Source organism: Oryctolagus cuniculus, chromosome 1 (genome assembly GCF_964237555.1).
Source record: "Oryctolagus cuniculus chromosome 1, mOryCun1.1, whole genome shotgun sequence".
In the NCBI taxonomy this organism is placed as follows: domain Eukaryota; kingdom Metazoa; phylum Chordata; class Mammalia; order Lagomorpha; family Leporidae; genus Oryctolagus; species Oryctolagus cuniculus.
In genome coordinates this window covers 18,257,519-18,279,507 of record NC_091432.1, presented here as the reverse complement: position 1 = coordinate 18,279,507, position 21,989 = coordinate 18,257,519, and the positions used below count along the sequence as shown (strand labels likewise).

At 43.5% G+C, this 21,989-nt stretch overlaps 1 protein-coding gene across 3 annotated transcripts in view; it reads right to left on the bottom strand.

Annotated features, from left to right (window-relative positions):
- FNBP4 (formin binding protein 4) overlaps positions 1 to 21,989 on the bottom strand; it is a 46,469-nt gene that overhangs the window by 13,729 nt on the left and 10,751 nt on the right. For 2 of the 3 annotated variants that reach the window (XM_008270726.4, XM_008270732.4), the window contains exons 5-12: positions 20,723 to 20,870; positions 20,491 to 20,611; positions 17,668 to 18,009; positions 14,789 to 14,999; positions 10,497 to 10,621; positions 7,292 to 7,396; positions 6,349 to 6,482; positions 5,180 to 5,367 (exon numbers count right to left, since the gene is read on the bottom strand). In XM_008270726.4, coding sequence (XP_008268948.2) covers positions 5,180 to 5,367; positions 6,349 to 6,482; positions 7,292 to 7,396; positions 10,497 to 10,621; positions 14,789 to 14,999; positions 17,668 to 18,009; positions 20,491 to 20,611; positions 20,723 to 20,870 — 1,374 coding nt within the window. The remainder of the gene's footprint in view (positions 1 to 5,179; positions 5,368 to 6,348; positions 6,483 to 7,291; positions 7,397 to 10,496; positions 10,622 to 14,788; positions 15,000 to 17,667; positions 18,010 to 20,490; positions 20,612 to 20,722; positions 20,871 to 21,989) is intronic. The other variant, XM_008270721.4, reaches the window with a different exon arrangement.

The following is a 21,989-nucleotide window of genomic DNA, read 5'->3' as shown; positions in this document are numbered from 1 at the left end:
GACCCAGAAGAAGTTCCTGGCTTGAGATCAGCGCAGCTCCGGCGGTTACAGCCAATTGGGGAGTGAAACAGCGGATGGAAGACCTCCCTCTCTCTTTGCCTTTCCTCTCTCTGTGTAACTCTGACTTTCAAATAATAAAATAAATAAATCTTTTTTTTAAAAAAAAGAATACATTTAAGGGGCCAGCATTGTGGCATAGTGTATAAAGACACCGCCAGCAACATTGGCATCCCATATGGGTGCCAGTTCATGTCCTGGCTACTCCACTTTTATTTTTATTTTTTAATTTTTTAAATTTTTTTTGACAGGCAGAGTGGACAGTGAGAGAGAGAGACAGACAGAAAGGTCTTCCTTTGCCGTTGGTTCACCCTCCAATGGCCGCCTCGGCCGGCGCGCTGCGGCCAGTGCACCGCGCTGATCCGATGGCAGGAGCCAGGAGCCAGGTGGTTTTCCTGGTCTCCCATGGGGTGCAGGGCCCAAGCACCTGGGCCATCCTCCACTGCACTCCCTGGCCACAGCAGAGGGCTGGCCTGGAAGAGGGGCAACCGGGACAGAATCCGGCGCCCCAACCGGGACTAGAACCCAGTGTGCTGGCGCCGCTAAGTGAGGATTAGCCTATTAAGCCGCGGCGCCGGCCTCCACTTTTATTTTTTAATGATTTACTTATTTATTTGAAAGGCAGAGTTATGGAGAGGCAGCAGAGGCAGAGAAGGCAGAGAGAGAAAGTGAGAGGTCTTCCCCGCCCACTGGTTCATTCCCCAAATGGCTGCAAAGGCTGGAGCTGAGCCAATCAGAAACCAGGAGCCAGGAACTTCTTCCAGGTTCCCCACAAAAGTGTAGGGGCCCAAGGACTTGGGCCATCTTCTACCGCTTTCCCAGGCCATAGCAGAGAGCTAGATCAGAAGTGGAGCAGCTGGGACTCAAACCAGCACCTATAAGGGATGCCGCCACCACACAGCACCAGCCTCTACTCCACTTCTGATCCAGCTCCCTGCTAATGGCCTGGGAAAAACAATGGAAGATGGCCCAAGTGTTTGGACATCTGAACCCATGTGGAATACCCCAAAGAAGGTCTTTGTTCCTGGCTTTGGCCTGGCTATTGTGGCCATCTGAGGGGTGAACCAGTGGATGGAAGACTCCTCCTCACTCTTTCTGTAGCTCTGTCTTAAATAAGTAAATAAATCTTTAAAAAAAAAAAAAAAAGTGTATTTAAGTCCAAGGAGGATTAAAATTGTAAACAAAGCTTCAATTACACACAAAAAGGTTTTTAAGACTACAAGCTTAAAATTTTCCTATCAGTGCCAGCATCCATATGGGCACCAATTTGAGTCCCAGCTGCTAGATTTCCAGTACAGCTCCCTGTTAATGCACCTGGGATAGCAGAGGAAGACGGCCCTAGTGCTTGGACCCCTGCCTCCCATATGGAGACCAGGAAGATGCCCCTGGATCCTGGTTTCAGCCCCAGCCATTGCAGCAATTTGTGGAGTCAACCAGCAGATAAAAGATCTAACTCTCTCACTTTCTCCTCTCCCCCCTCCCCCATTATCTCTGCCTTTCAAATAAATACATAAATCTTAAAAAGTTTAAAAAAAAAAAAAAAAAAGCTTAAAGCAATGTGAGGATACATATTTTTAACTCTTCAAAAACCTTTTGAGATATTTTTGTTTCAACTAATCGACAGCCTTCCTTTACCTTCAAAGTGAAACTGCTTGGTATTTTGAGCCAAGAGGCTAGTGTAGCTACTTAAAATAAGAAACCTCACATAAAGTAACCCAAGTGCAGCAATATAGACACTTGGATATCTTCAAATATCACCCCGTCTTCAAAGACATGATGTTAAATTCAAATACTAAAAGAATGAAAAAGAATTTTAAATGATGTAGAAAAATAAACAGAACTTCAAAACTTTCCCCTGGATCTTCACAATGTAACAATTTTTCTTCCTTAAAAGATGGTTTTAGTCACTACTGAGCCAACAAGGTCACACAGTTACTATATAAATTCTCTTTATAGACTTAGAACAGTGATCAGTATTGCTTTTAATCTCCCACAGACCTTGGTAAAAAAATTTAGATTTTACTTAGTTTTTTATCATATACTTCTAAGGACTCTCAACAAGAGAAGTTTAAGACTATAAGCTGGTTTATCAGTGGCTCACATAAAAAAAATATTTATTTTATTTATTTGAAAGGCAGAGTTACAGAGATAGAGACACACAGAGTCTTCTACCTGCTGGTTCACTCCCCAAAAGGCGGCAAGGGTTGGGGCTGGGCCAGGTGCAGGCCAGGAGCCAGGAGCTTCACTTGGGTCTCCCAAGTGAGCACAGAGACCCAAGCACTTTCCCAGGTACATAGCAGGGCGTTGGATAGGAAGTGAAGCAACTGGGACTTGAAATGGCACCCATATGCACTGCAGGAAGCAGCGTGACCTGCTACACCACAATTCTGCCCCTACTAGCAATAGATCTCAAGATCCACCTTTCAGAAGACATTACCAACCATACGCATCATCAACAAAGGGAGAAAGCAGCTTAATACTTGGCAAGAACACTTAAGGGTCAGTAACCACAGAACAACTTTGAAACATACAAGGAAGAAACAGTGACTTGGAGTGGAATCAGCTACTTCCAATCATTATCAAGCCTCTTCAGTTCATTACTAAAAAGTAAACAATGATAAAAAAAAAAAAATCTATCATTAGATATATCTATGGCACCCAAAGAGGAGGAAAGTATTCAAAAGAAAATCTCTTTATGGAAAAAAGAGATGTAAAATATCCTGTAACTTGAGAAAACATACTTCTAAAACATGAAGTACAATAAAACTACCCTTTTGCTATGTTTTAAAATTATCACTGCAGTCATAACGTGACTTTAAAGTGATCTGATGGCAATTTCTAGGCTATTGGTGCATTACTAGAACTTTCATAATGAGATCCAGAAGCATTTATTTAGAATATAAGCATCATTTTGGTAAAGACAAAATAATTCAGCTCTTTACTCCCTATGTCACCAACAAATTTCCTATCTTATTTTTCAAATGTCTATTTAGAAAACACTCCACAGATTCTAGCCTTCATGTCACCACTTTAACAAACGGCTACCAGCTTCTACAGATCAACAAGTTGCCCATCAAAAGGCTGTTTTGACTATGCTTCATTATCCCCTTATTCATCAATCCAACAAAAATGGACATGGGGAAAAATATATACATATAATATAAAGTATATATACTAAAAATAATATATATATATATCTTTTATTATAAAGTGGCAATCAAGTTGCAGCTCTTCTGAAGAACTAGCCATCACATAAACTATATACACTAGGATGTTCACAATTTTCAATTAACAATTACTTTGTTTCTCTGAAACTAGTAATACTTTCATAGAATTTCTTCATTTCATTTTGATCTACTAACCACACTTCTTATAATAATACCAAGTGGAGTTGAGAAATGAGGTTGCAGTATAACAGACCAGAAACAGGAGTTAGGCCTAGCGATAAAGCTGTGCACTACATTGCTGGTTAGGATGCCTGTGTTTGATCTCTGGCTCTAGCTCCTGACTCCAGCTTCATGCAGATGCAGACCCTGGGAGGCAGCAGTGATGGCTCAAGTAGTTGGGTTCCTGCCACCCACAAGGGAGACCTGCGCTGAGCTCCCAGATGCCAGCTCTGGCCACCTGATCAATGTGGGCATCTGTGCAGTGAATCAGCAGATGGGAGCATGTGCTCTTTTCTTCGCTCCCAGATAAATCTTTTCTATTTATTTGAAAGACAGAGTTACAGAGGTGCAGAGGGGAGAGATAGATCAAGATCTTCTATCTGTTGGTTCACTCCCTAGATGGCCACAACAGCTAGAGTCCAGCCAGGTAGAAGACAGGAGCTTCTTCTGAGTCTCCCACAAAAGAACGCAGGGGCCCAAGGACTTGGGCCATATTCTGCTGCTTTCCCAGGCGCATTAGCAGGGAGCTGGATCAGAAGTAGAGCATCTGGGATTCGAACCAGTGCCCATATGGGATGGTGGCATAGCAGGCAATGGCTTAACCCAATGTGCCACAGTGCTGACCCCATAAATGAATTTTTGTAAGAAGGATTTTAAAAAATGAATAGTCCAGGCCGGCGCCGCGGCTCACTAGGCTAATCCTTCACCTTGCGGCGCCGGCACCCCGGGTTCTAGTCCCGGTTGGGGCGCCGGATTCTGTCCCGGTTGCCCCTCTTCCAGGCCAGCTTCCTGCTGTGGCCCGGGAGGGCAGTGGAGGGTGGTCCAGGTGCTTGGGCCCTGCACCCACATGGGAGACCAGGAGGAAGCACCTGGCTCCTGGTTTCGGATCAGTGCGGTGTGCCGGCCGCAGCGCGCCGGCCGCGGCAGCCACTGGAGGGTGAACCAACGGCAAAGGAAGACCTTTCTCTCTGTCTCTCTCTCTCTCACTGTCCACTCTGCCTGTCAATAAAAACTTAGAATAGTCCAAATGTGCTACAATGTGTAGGAAAAATTTCATTATGTCACAGATATTAACAATTCTTGTTATTATACTTAATCAGCATTACTGTTTTAAATTCAGTTTTGTCTGTAGCATGATAGAATGGTTATAGGACAATCTTTTAAAAATTAAAATATATTGGCTTACATTTTCATTTTATAAAAAAGATCTATTTATTTATTTGAAAGGCCGAGTTACAGAGAGAGGAGAGACAGAGATCTTCCATTTGCTGGTTCACTTCCCAAATGGTCACAATTACTAGGGCTGGGCCAGGCTCAACCCAGGAGCCAGGAGCTTCTTCTGGATCTTCCATTATGGGTGGCAGGGGCCCAGAAACTGGGGTTATCCTCTGCTTTCCCAGATACACTATCAGGGAGCTGGACTGGAAATAAAGCAGCAGGGACTTGATCAGTGCCCATATGGGATGCCCATGCTGCAGGTGGCAGTTTAACTTGCTACGCCACAGCGCCAGCCCCATCTTTTCATTTTCAAGCACAGTATGACATATCAATAATATGCTGATTTCCAACCAGTCACTGTCTTAATTTATTCAGTATAACTCATGTATTCTTTTAGTTCAACCCACTTCTTTCCAGCTGTAAGCTTATCGGCATTGTATAGACTTTTTTCTGATAAATATAAGGCTTTTCCTCTAAAATCTTTTTTTGTCCCATTAGTACAGGGTAAATCTTCCTACCTGTAGAATTCTCAGAGGTTTCTGTAGAATTTGAATCAGCAGCAGTTTTTTCTTTCAAGGTCGATTTAGGAACGGTCTCATCTCTATTTTCTTGTGCTTGGCTTTCTTCTTCCTCCTCCTCACCATCTGGGAATTCCCACTGAGACTCGCCCGACTGTTCGTTTACATAGAAATATCGTCTATGATCCCTAAATTACAAGAAAGAAAACACATGTTTTAAAACCCGTTCTCTGACAGAGACACGTCCAGTCTGGTCCTGTCCCAGGACAGCAGTCTGCTCTCACAGGGACGAACCTCTTCTTAATGGACTGCTATTCACAAAGGCAACAAAGAGCTTTGACAATTGAGGATGGAGAACCCAGGATAATTCAAAGCTATTTGCACTGCCAGCAGCTCTGTGAATACAGCCCTGAGCCATCTCACTCCAACACAAGACTTTGAAACATCTTTCTTTTTTTGTTTTTGTTTTTTTTTTGCCAATGCATAACAGGGTTTCAAGTTTCATTAATGAAGGGACTCAATCGCCTAGAACACTAATTTCCCTTCCAAAGAAGAGAACAACGAAGTTTGTGAAAGTTGACTCTTCCCCTCTTGGACCGTGGAATTCACATTTCATATTCTTGGTATCAAACACAGTGAAAGCTAAAGAGAGGGAGAGGATCTGGGAGCTGAAAAATAAAAGAGCAAAGATTTCAAATAACGAAAAAAAAATCAAGAAAAGCCAAATATAAAAAGAAATGTTTTCATCTGACCTGCTGGCAGAGGATAGTAATCTTGTTCTTCATTCACATCTTCAGCCACGAAGTTTTCCTTAACTTCACCGAGGTTAATCAGGAGTAGTTGCTTCCAGAGGTCCTGTAAAGCGCACAGAGCTCTCGCATGCGCTTAACCCCCAAGCCCGCCCTACTCCGTGCACACTCTGGAGAGTAAAACCGGCTTTGTCCAATCTTGGGAAAAAATCCGTTACATGGAACACTGTAAACATTGCTTTTGTTTCTCCAATGTGTGGCTGGCCAAGCTCTGGGCTGGCGGTGCTTCGCCTGCCCAGCACCGCTAACTGCAGCTGCTCTCAGTCTCCAGACAGGCTGTCATGTCCTCAGGTGGTGGTGATCACAAATCATGTCTGAGATGTCAAAGGTGAAAGGTGAAAAGGGGAGAAGAGTGCGTACCTGTCCCAGTGGCAGGACCAGCCTTTAGGTGTGGCGTTTATTTCATACTGTTTTAGTTGTTCTGCTGCATCCTGGAGTTTTCGTTTAAGGTAGTTTCCATTAAGAGCCCCTTCCCGCCAGTCTGCAATTCGAGTCTACAATCAGACAGAGAAGTAAGTCAGGAGACAGAAGTGAAAGGGACTTAAGCTTTATATTGCAAAATCATATTGTTATTCTCTGGCAGAAAGAAAGGAGACTAAAAGAGGAAAATCCCATCTCAGTTTCATAAAAACATTTTCACTGCAGACTCTGGAAAAGGAAGCTGGCCTGCAGCGTATTTTCACTCAGCTAACTCTCAAGGACCTCTGAAAATGGGCAGCAGTGGTTTTTGTCTTCCCTACTTTGGATTTTATTAAATTTGGCTCTCCAGTAATTTTTACTTGTTACTTCTCGGGAAGAGGGGCAGATGGTTCACTCAGTTCAGTATTGTTAGGATTAAAATTAAGTGAAAGGTTCAGTTCTTAAAGAAATCAGCCAGCTTCCCACAGCAGTTGCTTATCTAATCCTACTCTACACAGCTTACAAATAGGACTCAGAAATTTTCTTTTTAAGTGGGTTTATGATGTATAAACTCTGGCCATTGTGTCCATTTAGGGGATGATCCAGGGGATAGGAAATACCTTACTTTCAAATAGATAAACCTTAAAAAAAAAAAATCTGTAGGTGTTAATATCCATGCTTTTCACAAGCATACTATTATATAAAAATCTTTCAAATCTTTCATTATCTATTTTTATTATTATACTGTACTTAGGTATTGTTTTTTATTTCCTGGGTTAGTAGTTCAAATATACATCAGTGAAAATCTTTAATGTAGGACTAAAATGTAAACAAGATAAGATTCCAGTCACACACAGCATTTCATTCAAACATTGGCTATTCATACCAAAAACAATTAAATTACCTCAGTCTGTAAAAGTAGCACATGAAAGTTGGAGATGGACTGTCTATTAATGCCTAAAAACTCAAATTTACTCATCAGGGTATTTGCCAGTTCTCCAATCTGAAACTGTAAAGCAAGAAAGAAAAAAAGGAAAATTAAAATCAATAATATTATCTGTATCATATAAATTTCTTCATTTAATGTTATATATGCTATAAATGTACGTCAGCCTATAAACAGTTTTTCCTCAAATAGCTGCATCTAGTCATGCAGGAGATAAAAATTAGCGGGTGGGCATTTGGCACAACAGTTAAGATTCTCCTGAGATGCTTGCATGCTTTACTGGAGATCTGAGTCCTGATCCCACTTCTGATTTCAGCTTCCTAACACATACTCTGGCAGGCAGTACTCAAGTACTTGAGTCTCTCCCTGCCACACGGAAGAGTCACACTGAGTTTCTGGTTCCTGGTTTTAGCTTGGCTTAGCCCTGACTGTATTTGGGAAGTAAACCAGTAGATGGAAGTGCTCTATGTTTGCACCCATGTGTGTATCTTTCTATATCACTTTGCCTTTCAAGTATATATATATTTTTAAAGATTTATTTGTTTATTTGAAAGTCAGAGTTACATAGAGAGAAGGCAAGGCAGAAAGAGAGAGAGAGAGAGATCGATCAATCAATCGATCTTCCATTAGCTGGTTCACTTCCCAACTGGCCACAAAGGCCAAAGCTGTGCCGATCCGAGCCAGGAGCCAGGAGCCTCCTCCAGGTCTTCCCATACAGGTGCAGGGGCCCAAATACTTGGGCCATCCTCTACTGCTTTCCCAGGCCATAGCAGAGAGCTGGGTGGGAAGTTGAGCAGCTGGGACTCGAGCCAATGCCCACACAGGATGCCTCCCTTGCATGTGGTGGCTTTTAACCCCTACACCACAGTGGCAGCCTCTCAAGTATATTTTAAAAATTAAAATTAAGGGGCCAGTGTGTGGCAAGTTAAGCTGCTGACTGCAGCATCACCAGCATCCCATATGGGCATCAGTTCAAGTTCTGACTTCTACTCTGGTCCAGCTCCCTGCTAAAAGTGCCTGGAAAGCAGCAGAAGATGGCCCAAGTACTTAGGATCCTTCTGTCTTGTGACAGACCCAGATAAAGCTCCTGGCCTCAGTCTGGTCCAAACCCAGCTGTTGTGGCAATTTGGAGGCTGAACCAGAGGATGAAAGATTTCTCTCTCCCCTTTCAAATAAGTAAAATACATTTTTTAAAATTAGAAGTTTTAAAATATATAGTAAAACTCACATAAAGTGATAATGACAGATGGATTATAAAAATAAAATGCACACCTATTCACACCATCATAATTCATTCTGATACAACACGGGATTCAATAGTTAAAATAGATTTTAATCTTTGCAAAACTCATAGAAAGAGATGGCAGAACTAGAATGGTGGTTGCCAGGGGCTAAAGAAAGAATAATAGGGAGATGCGGGCTGAAGTACACAAGCTCAGTTATAAAGGAAGTTCTGGAGAACTGAAGTACACTAAGCTGACCACAGTTACTAATGCTGTATCATATTGTATATTTGAAATTTGTTAGAGTGTCAATGTTACATGTCCTCACCTCACATGCAAAAAGGAAAACTATGTGAGGTGCTGGATAACCTACCGAAATGTATACATATAACAAAACACTGCATTGTAAATACCAAATATACTCTATTTTTACTCATGAATTATACTTAAAGCTGGAAAAAAATAGGGCGGTCATCTGGCACAGCAGTTAAGATGTCATTTGGGATGCCCACATCCCATACTGGAGTGCCTGGGTCCAGTCCTAATTCCAAGCAGCAGGTAATGGCTCAAGTACTTGGGTCCCTGCCGTGGGACTGAGTTCCTGGCTCCTGGCTTTGGTCTAATGGAGTGCCAGCTGTTGTATACATTTGGGAAATGAAGAACCATATGGGAAATCTCTGCGAATTTGTCAAACAAAATAAAACTTCTAAAAATATCCCAAATAACTCCCAATCTTATATAAAGCTGTTATTTATCCATCAATTGTTTATATTAGCCACACAATGTAGCCTGAAACAAAATTAATTCTTCCAGTCCCTCCTTCATGGTTGTATACTAACTAGTGACTGAATGAGCTCAAGTCTGAAGAATACAAGGGGTTTTTGAACAGACTATATTTAAATGGTCAACACTTACTTGGTCCAACCCTCTCCAGGAAATTACATTAGCAATGCAACTGGAGGAGCTCACATTGTGGTACACCAGGTTAAGCCGCCACTTATAAACCCAGCATCCAGTGCAAATGCTGGTTTGAGTCCCAGCTGCTCGACTTCCCAACCAGCTCTCTGCTAATGCACCTGGGAAAGCAGCAGATGATGGCCAAAGTACCTGGGCCCCTGCTACCCATGTGAGAGACCCGGATAGAGTTCTATGCTCCTGGCTTCAGCCTGGTCAAACCCGGGCTGTTGCAGCCATCTGGGGAATGAACCTGTGGATGAAGATCCTACTTCTCTTCTCTCTCCACCACTCTGCCTTTCAAATAAATGTATCTTTAAAAAAGAAATGCAATTGGAAATAAATGTGGCTTTGTATAAAACCAAGTATTTCACACAGTGATTAAATCTGTGACTTTTAGTTTCCTCAGGGGCCGGCGCTGTGGTGGAGCAGGTTAAGCCACTGCCTATTGACAGTGGCATCGCAGATGGGGGCTGCTTCAAGTCCCAGTTGCTCCACTTCTAATCCAGCTCCCTGCTAATGTGCCTGAGAAAGCAATGGAAGATGGCCCAAATATTTGGGCCCTTGTACTCACTCACATGGGAGACCTCCTGGATTAGGCCTGGCCCAGCCCCAGCTAACACAGCCATTTGGGGAGTGAACCAGTGGATTAAAGATCTGCTCTTCAAACAAATAAATCTTATAAACAAACAAAAAAAGTTTCTTTAGTACTTCCCAGGTGGAGAAGCCATTATAATACTGATAAGCTATTTGATTTCAATGGAAGATTAACTTGATAGTGATACGCAGTTAGAATTTATTTTCAGCATCAAATCATTATTAGTCATTTAAGCCTTAAAAATGACCATTTCAACCTAACCACACAAAAGTTTTAGGTTTAGAGATGGTGAAAGTTATTTATACTACTTACTAACACAAAGTATTTTAATGGCTGGCCTTTTAAAAAAACATTTGTGAAATTCCATTATGTGATCTAATACACATACTTTCAAATCTTGTTCTTCTTCTGCTTTAGGTGCTGCTTGTACTTTTATCTTCTCTGAAGATTCTTCCGTTTCCATCTCTTTGTCTGAATTCTCATCTACTTTTTCTGAATTTTCAACACCAACTGCTACAAAAAAAGTGAAATTAAACCAAAAGATCAAGAAAAATATAGTCCCATACACATTTTCTTTATTTCATATATACGTGTGTGTGTGTGTGTGTATTTGAAAGTCAGAGTTACACAGAGAGAACGAGAGGCAGAAAGAGAGAGAGAGAGGTCTTCCATCTGATGGTTCACTCCTCAACTGGCCTCAACAGCCGGAGCTGTGCCGATGCAAAGCCAGGAGCCAAGAACTTTCCCCTAGGTCTCCCACTCGGGTGCAGGGGCCCAAGGACTTGGGCCATCATCCACTGCTTTCCCAAGCCATAGCAGAGAACTGGTTCAGAAGTGGAGTGGCTGGATCAGTGCCCTAACCTGCTATGCCACAGCGCCAGCCCCTCATATACATTTTCTTCCCCCCAGCAAAGATATCTGAAGCCTTTTAATTTGCCAACCTGTCTTCATAAAACCAAAAATACTTTATAAACACATTTCTTGAAATTTGTCTATGAATGAAATTTACTATTTTACCACAATACCTGTAGTTTCTACTTTCCCTTTCTTTGTGCAGTCATTTCTAATCTTTTCTTCCATAACATTGACTGCAAGTACTTACAAAAGCAAGACATCAGATCTAGGATATTTAAGGAGTTTTTACAAATTGGGGGTGGGAGAAGATAAAGTTCTCAAAAATTACAGCACATTAATTGTAAACCACCTGATACCTTCTTTCCTTGGATCGGTGGTGATGCCTTTTGGTAGTGAGAATTTGGAATACAGGGCGGTTCAGTGGTAAAGCCACAGCCTGTAATGCCTGCATCCACATGGGTACAGATTCATGACCCAGCTGCTCCACTTTCTTTTTTTTGAAGATTTATTCATTTATTTGAAAGTCAGAGATAGGTCTTCCATCAGTGGATGGTTCACTCCCCCAAGTGGCCGCAATGGCCGGAGTTGAGGCAATTCAAAGCTAGGAGCCAGGAGCTTCGTCCGGATCTTCCAAATGGGTGTGGGGCCTAAGGACTTGGGCCATTCTCTAATGCTTTCCAAGGTACATTAGCAGGGAGCTGGATGGAAAGTGGAGCAGCCAAGATTCAAACCAGTGCCCATATGGGATGCCAGCAGTACAGAATAGGACATTAATCCGCCCAGCACCGGCCCCTCAATACTGTTTTAAAAATTATTCAATGTTGGCCGGCGCCGCGGCTCACTAGGCTAATCCTCCGCCTTGCGGCGCTGGCACACCGGGTTCTAGTCCCGGTTGGGGCGCTGGATTCTGTCCCGGTTGCCCCTCTTCCAGGCCAGCTCTCTGCTGTGGCCCGGGAGGGCAGTGGAGGATGGCCCAGGTGCTTGGGCCCTGCACCCCATGGGAGACCAGGAAAAGCACCTGGCTCCTGGCTCCTGCCATCGGATCAGCGCAGTGCACCAGCCGTGGTGGCCATTGGAGAATGAACCAACGGCAAAGGAAGACCTTTCTGTCTGTCTCTCTCTCTCACTGTCCACTCTGCCTGTCCAAAAAAAAAATAAATAAATAAATAAAAAAGAAGTTCCTGGCTCCTGGCTTTGGATCGGCGCAGCTCCGGCCATTGCGGCCAGTTGGGGAGTGAAACATCGGATGGAAGTCCTCTCTATCTCTCTCTGCTTTTCCTCTCTCTGTGTAACTGACTTTCAAATAAAAATAAATAAATAAATCTTAAAAAAATATATAAAAGTAGAGCAGCCAGGTCTCAAACCCGCATCCATATGGGATGCGGGCACTGCAGGTGGCGGCCTTACCTGCTATGCCACAACAAAGGCCCCCAAAATAATCATTTAATTCTATTTTCCCAACAACTTTTTGAAGTACCCTTATATATCACAATTTATCCATTGTATCTTTTTTTTTTTTTTTTTGACAGGCAGAGTGGACAGTGAGAGAGAGAGACAGAGAGAAAGGTCTTCCTTTGCCGTTGGTTCACCCTCCAATGGCCGCCGCGGCCGGCGCGCTGCGGCCGGCGCACCGCGCTGATCCGATGGCAGGAGCCAGGAGCCAGGTGCTTTTCCTGGTCTCCCATGGGGTGCAGGGCCCAAGCACCTGGGCCATCCTCCACTGCACTCCCGGGCCACAGCAGAGGGCTGGCCTGGAAGAGGGGCAACCGGGACAGAATCCGGCGCCCCAACCGGGACTAGAACCCGGTGTGCCGGTGCCGCTAGGCGGAGGATTAGCCTAGTGAGCCGCGGCGCCGGCCTCCATTGTATCTTGATGGATTATCTAAGTGGCCTGTAGGAGTTTTTCTGATAATGTAAGTGCACTGTGGTGCTAGCATCCCATAGGGCACCGGTTCATGTCCCAGCTGTCCCTCTTGTGGTCCAGCTCTCTGTTTTTGGCTTGGGAAAGCAGAAGATGGCCCAAGTGCTTGGGCTCCTGCCCTTATGTGAGAGACCCTGAGGAAGCTCCTGGCTTCAGATCGGTCCAGTGCCAAAAATTACAGCCACTTGGGGAGTATATCCCTGGATGAAAGATCTCTCTATCTCTACCTCTCGGTCTGTAACTCTAACTCTCAAATAATAATACGTAAAGAGTAAAACATGGACACAATTTAAACATCCACCTCATAATGAGGGAAGCATTAAAAAAGCATGAATATACCACAAAATGGTTAAAAACAATTAAGTTGGGTAACTATCTATATAATACAATCTCATATATGGTAAACTTGTCAAATGCATGAATATTCACACCTACACAAGTATAAAAGGAAGAAAAGGGGTGACACAATAAGCCTAGAGCAGGGGCCCAGGGACAGCTATCGGAAGTACAAAACTTAAAGCATTACCAAATATTCAAATGAAGAAAAAAATTTCGACTGGAAAAGCTTGAATGGGTATATGTATATAAAGGGTAAGAAAATAGATCATAGGGGGTAGGAAATGAAAATAAGGAGAAAATAGAGTCTTAGAATTTTACTTCATAGGGCCAGCATTGTGGCATAGCAGGAAAAGTCTACAACGCCAGCATCCCACATGGGTGCTGGTTTGTGTCCCTCTGCTGCTCCATTTTTTTTTAAAGAATTATTTATTTTATTTGAAAGTCAGAGTTACATAGAGAGAAGAGAGGCAGAGAAAGAGAGGTCTTCCATCTGCTGGTTCACTCCCCAATTGGCCACAACGGGTGGAGTTGTGCCGACCAGAAGCTAGGAGCCAGGAGCTTCTTCCAGGTCTCCCACTCGGGTGCAGGGGCTACTGCTTTCCCAGGCCATACTGCTCCACTTCTGATCCAACTCCCTGCTAATAGCCTGGGAAAAGCAGCCTGCTACCCATGTGGGAGACCTAGAATCATCTTTGGCCTAGCCCAGCCCCGGCTGTGACCACCATCTGGAGAGTAAACTAGCAGATGGAAGGTCTCTCTGCCTCTCTCTGTAACTCTTTCAAATAAATAAGTATTTTTTCAAATAAATAAGTATTTTTTTCCGTCATGTGCTTCTATACTGTTGATTAAAGAAAAAATTCAAACATCTACATTTTTTAATTACCTATGTTTCTGTTTTTTACCACAATCTAGGAAAGTGTCTTCTGCTAGATGTAGTCAACTGTTTGGCATTCGAATCTTACTGCTCACTTTCAACCACAGTACTGCGATCAAATGGAAACTAAAATACTAGCTTTATTCAGAGCTCTCTGATAACAGACTGGAAAACACAAGATGGCCTTGCTTCACTTTACTCTGGAAAACATGACTTGGGTCTTTGTGACAGGAGCAACTAGGCACCCACACACAGGCTGGGCAACTTGTACACAAAGAGCAGAAATGAGGCTTGGCCTGCCAGAGGTAGTACGCCCTGGCCTCTTGCTTAACAACTAGAACTGGTAAGCGAAGGAGATGTCAAGAGCCCTACAGAGGTCAAGGAAATTTTCACGGCAAGCAATAAAGGGGGTGGGGGTGGGGGTTCATTTTGTTTTCTCCTCTACAGGAAAAAATAATCCCTTCTCCGTTATGAATAAATGACCCAACGAATACCAGACTCTCAGGCTTACTCCTCTACTAGAGATGGAACAGGAGAAAGTAGAAGTAGAAGCAAACTCCTTTCCCAGCACTTCCACAAAAGGAAAATATTGGTATCTTCCCTCTTTTTGCTGAAGAAATAAAAAAAGGGAACAAAGGGTTTTCCCCTGTATATCTTTCAACTTTACAATTTAATGTGAAATTCAAATTACCAGTTTCACCATTTTCAGGAGTCTCTCGTCCAGTCTTACTAGAACTCCGGCTTGTGGATTCTGGACTGGTAGCTCGAACAAACATCTTCCATTTTCCTCTTTTAGACATAAGTCTACGCATTCCATCTTGAGATGCTGGTTGGCTGATATCAGAACGTGGACTAGACCCTGATACACTACCATCTCCTTCCTCCAAGGCTCGTAATTCTGCCTACAAAGAACATGACCATAAAATTAAAGTGTAATTAACTGCTGATCAACATTTAAACACTTGTGAGTAGCAAGAACAACCATGACTATATTCTCAGGATTTAAAACCTTGTAGAACAGGAAGCATTTAACATTTCCCCATCAAAGCTGAGCTCTGTACTCCATGCTCCATACTGTACCGTTACCCAATAAATGCTTATTAATGATTATAGAAAGAAATGTCAATGTGAAGCAGACAGTGTCTAGAAATTTTCAAACCTTGGGCCTGGCACTGTGCCACAGCGGGTTAAGCCACCACCAGCAATGCCAGCATCCCATGAGTGCAGGTGTGAGTTCTGCTACTATACTTCCAATCCAGCTCCCTGCTACTTTCCCTAAGAAAGCAGCAGAAGATGGTTCAAGTGTCTGGGCTCCTGCCGTCTATACAGCAGACAGGAATAGAGGTCCAGGCTCCTGACTTCCACCTGGCCCAGCCCTGGCCATTGTGGCCATTTGGGAAGTGAACCAGCAGATGGAAGCTCTCTCTCTCTCTTAACTCTCTCTGTAATTCTGTCAAATAAATCTTAGGAAGGAAGGAATTATTTCTAAATCCACCCTGAAAAGGCTTTACTAGCTAGTTCTTTTCCAGGGCTTCAAATTTTTCAAGATGCATTACGATTATAAAGCACTTAACATTTTGCTTTATAAAATAGCACCTTTTCAGTCTACAGGAGAGTCAGAAAACAGGCAACAACCAACTTCACAACAAAGTTTCCATCTGGCCAGTTTTTTAAAAGGAAGGCACATTATATTATAGGTTCCTCTCAATTCTTCTACTATCTTACAAGGCCCATTTAACTATGGAAACCAGGCCATGGGTGACCCAGTGGAAGTCAACTTGCATTTTTTTTTTTTTGAAAGATTCATTTATTTGAAAGGCAGAGGCAGAGAGACAGAAAGAAAAAGAGGAAGAGGAAGAGGAAGAGAGAGAGAGAGAAAGTCTTCCATCCATTGGTTCACGCCCCAAATGGCTACAACAGCCGGAGCTGGGCCAACCCAAAGGCAAGAGCTTCTTCCATGTCTCCCACGGGGGTGAAGGGGCCCATGGGCCATCTTCTACTGCTTTCCCAGACCACTGCAGAGAGCTGGATCGGAAGTGGAGAAGCCGGCGTCATATGGGATGCAAACTGCAGGTAGCGGCTTTTTATTTTTATTTTTTAATTTTTTTTTTTTTTTTTGGCTAGGCAGAGTGGACAGTGAGAGAGAGAGAGAGAGAGAGAGAGAGAGAGAGAAAGGTCTTCCTTTGCCGTTGGTTCACCTCCAATGGCCGCCATGGCCGGTGCGCTGCAGCCGGCGCATTGCGCTGATCCGATGGCAGGAGCCAGGTGCTTTTCTTGGTCTCCCATGGGGTGCAGGGCCCAAGCACTTGGGCCATCCTCCACTGCACTTCCTGGCCACAGCAGAGGGCTGGCCTGGAAGAGGGGCAACCGGGACAGAATCCGGCACCAACTGGGACTAGAACCCGGTGTGCTGGCGCCGCAAGGTGGAGGATTAGCCTAGTGAGGCTGCGGCACCAGCCAGGTAGCAGCTTTACCCTTTACGCTGGCTTCATCAATCTGCATTTTAATCACTCAGTTAAAACTATGGTTAATTGTTAAGAAGCTCAATCAGCCTGTTAATGTTCCTGGGAAAGCAAAAGATGGTCCAATTCCTTGGGCTCCCGCACCCACACAGGAGATCCAGATGAAGCTCCTAGCTCTGGCCTGGTCCAGTGTGACTGCTGGGGCCATCTGGGGAATGAACCAGTGGATGTAAGACTCTGCCTGCCTCTTCTAACTCTGTCCTTAAAAAAAAAAAAAAAAAAAAAAATCAATCTTGTTTTTATTACAGTAGCTTAAATGCATCTAGATGACAGAATAAGAGAGGGGGGCCGGCACTGTGGTGCAGTGGGTTAAAGCCCTGGCATGAGGCGCCAGCATCCCATATGGGAGCTGGTTCTAGTCCCGGCTGCTCCTCTTCCAATCCAGCTCTCTGCTGTGGCCTGGGAAGGCAGTAGAAGATGGCCCAAGTCCTTGGGTCCCTGCACCCGCGTGAGAGACCTGGAAGAAGCTCCTGGCTTCAGATAGGCACAGCTCTAGCCGTTGCAGCCATCTGGGGAGTGAACCAGCAGATGGAAGACCATCCTCTGTCTCTACCTCTTTCTGTAACTCTGTCTTTCAAATAAGTAAAATAAATCTTTAAAAAAAAAAGAAAAAGAAAAAGGGAGGGGCTGGAACTGTGGTGTAATAGGTAAAGCCACTGCTTGCAGTGCCAGCATCCCAGTTCAAGTCCTGGCTGCTCGATTTCCAATCCAGCTCCCTGCTGACGGCCTGGGAAAGCAGTGGAAGATGGCACCAGTGCTTGGGCTCCTGCACCCGCACAGGAGACCCAGAAGAAGCTCCTGGCACCTGGCTTTAGATCCACCCAGCTCTAGCTGTTGCGGCCACTTGGGGAGTGAACCAGCAAATGGAAGATATTTCTCCCTTGCTCTGCCTCCGCCTCCCTGTAACTCTGCCTTACAAATAAATAAATCTTTAAAAAAAAAAAAAGAGATAAACAAAATCCCAATAGAAGTTTTAAGTTGAACATAATGATCCCCAAGTATGACAACACTGAAAATAAAAATATACTTGAAACCTTCAGAAACTTACCTTTTTCCTTTCCAAAACCAGCTCCAGCTCAAGGGTATCTTGCTCCTCTTCCTCCTCACTCTCTCCGGATTGAACAACACTGCAAAGATCCTCCTGAGCAGGGTCTTCTACATTGTCCAACATACTTTCCTGTGGCTTTACTACTGTTGCTCCTTCTTCTACCGTGGTACTTGTTTCTTTCACTTCAGAAACCGGCTCTACTTCTTTACAAATTACTTTTCTTCTCCATCTCTCTTCTTCCTCTTTTATTCCTTCAGGCAATAAAGGAGCAAGCAGTGATGCGGCCACTCCTTTCTTCTCCTCCTCGCTATTTGACAGAGCCTGAACTCCTTCACTTACTTCCTATGACGAAAAAAAAATAATTTAGTCTCACTTAATTCTCAAAGAAATCTCACCTCCAGAAAAATTCAATGGTTGATAATAACTATATTTTCTGTTACTAGATACTCTTAAAACCACCTATTCCCATGAGGTTAATGTTTGTGTGTGCCTGTACCATTACATACACGAAACTGTCACTTCAGAGAGACAGTGCCTGACCCAGAGCTTAGCTGTGGATGGGACTCAAATGTATCCTCTCCCAGTTCCTTAGGACATCAAAAGGCTGACTAGCAATAGGAAGCACGGGCCAGCTTAGAACAAAACCTGCACTCTTTCAGCTCAACACATGACTGATGACAAATCTTCATCTTCCTCTTCAGTATGATAAAAAAAAAAACCTCACAGGTATGCTGTGAAGGCGATTTAAAGGAAAATGAAAACACTTCTGAAGTGCAATATGCAATTATATTTAAAGTATCTCTTTCTCCCACTGGGGTAATAGTTGTTCTCCCTCCCTAGTACAGTTATAAAGCTTAGATAATTTAAAAGTATTTTTTGATTAATCTTAAATAGAATAATGAGGGAAGGAGAGACAAAGATTATCCACCCACTGGCTCACTACCCAAAGGCCCAACAGCCAGGGTTGGGTCTGGCTAAAGCAAAGAAACAGAAACTCCTCCTGGGTGCCAGGGACCCAAGTAGCTGCGGCATCATCTGCTGCCTCCCAGGAGCAACAGCAAGAAACTGGACTTGGGTGAGGGGGTGTGCAGCTGTTGTGGCACATTGGGCTCATCGGCTGCCTGTGATGCCAGCATCCCATACAGGATTCGTAAGTTCAAATCCTGGTTGCTCTACTTCCAGAGAAACGGTGCCTGTGAAAGCAGCAGAGGATGGTCTAAGCACTTGGGCTCCTAGTTTCAGCCTAGACTAGCCTCAGCCATTTCAGCCATCTGGGGAATGATCCAGTGGATGGACAACCTCTCCCTCTATTTGTCTCTTACTCTGCCTTTCAAACAAATGAAGAAAAAAAAAAAAAAAGCTGTATTGGAAGTGATGTAAGGACTCAATTCCAAGCACTCCAATACAGCAAACAGGCATCAACAGCAGTGACCTAACTCACTCTGCCACAACAAACATCCCTAAAAGTACGTTTTGATTAAAAACATTTTTAATTCAAGATAAAGTATAACAACATATACTCTCTCTAAAGAATACAACTGGGGCCAGTGCTGTGGCATAGAAGGTTAAGCCTCAGCCTGTGGCACCGGCATCCCATATGGGTGCCAGTTCATGTCCCCGCTAATCCTCTTCTGATCCAGCTTTCTGCAGAAGGCCTGAGAAAGCAGTAGAAGATGGCCTAAGTGCTTGGGCCCGTGCACCCCCGTGGGAGACACATAAGAAGCTCCTGCCTTCCGGCTTCACATCGGCTCAGTTCCAACCACTGCAGCCATTTGAGAAGTGAACCAGTGTATCCTCCTGTCTGTAACAATACCTCTCAAATAAATAAATAAATCTTTAAAAAATATGTAACTTACTTTTCTTATTGAGTAGCTTTTAATTTAGAGAATTAGATTTTATTTAAAATGTTTTATGTGCAGTCCCAATAAAATAATTCCATCTGAAGAGATGGGGACCTAGTACCCCGCCTGCTCCCACATCCTTCAAGATGACCGAAGTAGGCTATGTGACATCCAAAACATCTGAGAGACCCATGAAACTGGATATTTGCTATAAACAGAGAACTAAATCAAACTTTAAGAAATGGAGAGGCCAGCATTGTGGCACAGCAAGTTAAGTTACCACTTGCAACATCAACATTCCATATCAGAGTACTAGACCAAGTCCTGGCTGCTCCACTTCTAATATATCTCCCTAATTTATCTGGGAAAGCAGGATGGAGATCCTGTCTCCTGGCTTTGGCCTGGCCCAGCAGCCCTGGCTGTTAGCAAATAATAAATGTTTTTTATTTTTAAAACTTATTTTTTTAGAAAAACATTTTAGTTTCCATTATAATCAAAGGCTTAATTAATGCTCTGCTTACAAAGAGTTGAACAACAATAAAAAGAAATGAAATTTTTCCTAGCTCACATGTGTTGTAAAATTTTAACAGAAGGCTTCTATAACTGTGGTCAGGGTAACATTCAAAATTATTAGATTTGGGGCTGCCGCCTGCAGTGTTGGCATCCATATAGGCGCTGGTTCAAGTCCCGGATGCTCCAATTCCAATACAGCTCTCTGCTATGGCCTGGGAAAGCAGCAGAAAATGGCCCAAGTCCTTGGGCCCCTGCACTCGCATGGAAGACCTGGAAAAAGCTCCTGGCTCCCAGCTTTGGATAGGAGCAGCTCTGGCAGATGCGGCCAATTGGGAGTGAACCAGCGGATGGAAGCCCTCTCTGTCTCTCCTCTCTATGTGTGACTCTGACTTTCAAATAAACAAACAAACAGATCTAAAAAAAAAAAAGATTATCAGATTTGAAACATGACATAAGTAATAACACCAACCTTTTTAACTTCTCGCTTGGCTACAACTGGTCCACTTTTACTACTGGAAACAGAAACAGTTTTCTCCTTAGTATATATCTCTGTATTCACTGAAAAATTAGCTTCAGCACCTGTTACAGAACTTTAAAAAAAAAAAAGTTTAGCAAGAAAAATACAAGGCATATACTTTCAGCAAAAGTTTCCAAAATTCCAAATTCCTTTTAAGTGAATTCTTTTTCATATCTATTTTTACCTGGGTTGGTAATGCTGTAATCCCTGTACCTGGGTGGCAAGATATTGAGGTAACTCCCAAGTTACTTCATTTGATTGTGTGTTCCAATAATAATAGCATCCTGTATTCTCATCCCAGACTTCTTGCCAATCTCCCATCTCAATTCCGACTAGAAGAAAACAAAACAATTTTGAAGGACAAATTATTCCATAGTTCTAACAACCCAAGTCAGCTCTAAAGCTATAATAATCTAACATATGGTTTCTCAAATTTGGTACTATTAACATTTTAGACTGAGAGGTCTCTGCTATGCAGCACAGCACCCTGCCTCTGTACTCACTAGATGGAAACTATGTCTCCTGCACTGGGATAACCAAAGGTTATCTCCAGACAACCCTCCTTTATTCCAACTACAGACCACTGGTCTAACAGCAATACTTATTTTCTTAACAAATATTTAGAATCATCTTCGTGGGGGCTGGTGCTGTAGCACCACTGCCTGCATTCCATATGGGTACCAGTTAAGTGTCTCAGCTGCTGATCCAGCTCCCTGCTAATAATGCGCCTGGAAAAACAGCAGCAAATGACCCAAGTCTTTCAGCCTCTACACCCATGTGGGAGACCCAGATGAAACTCCTGGCTTCACCATGGCCCAGCCCAGGCCACTGCGATCATTTGTGAATGAACCAGGAATGGAACACCTCTCTCTCACTTTCTGTCTCTGCCTCTCTGTAACTCTAACTGTTGAGCTGTGATATCGGGACCGTTTCATAACCCCAGGCTAGAGTCAAAACAACTATGGCCTTGGGGCTTCCCGTGCTTCTTTTCCCACTGACCAAGGCTGAGAAAACACCAGGTGGAAGCTTATTGCTAGCACCCGAGTTGCCTGCTACATGACCAGGAGCTTGATTGGATGAAGGTGCGTGATCACCTTTATGGTTGGACAAGGAGCGCATGGACTGTGCGTGATCAGGCACCCGATTGGAGCACCGCCGCATGGACTGTAGCATGGACTAAGCTTGCTTACATGCTTCTGCAATGTTATACTATATAAGCTGTTTGTGATATGGTACGGGAGCTTCCCCTTTCTTTCGGAGCTCCCCTTGCTCAAGGGTTTCTTTTTCTATCCTGTTTAAATAAAGTCTACTGAAGACCGATCAGCTGGGAGCAGTGTCGTTCCTTTACGGGCAAGGGAGCAACACTAACTTTCAAATACACAAATAAATCTTTTTAAAAAAAATCATTTTTGCATATACAGCTTTAAAAAAAAGTCTGCTAGGGCCAGCAC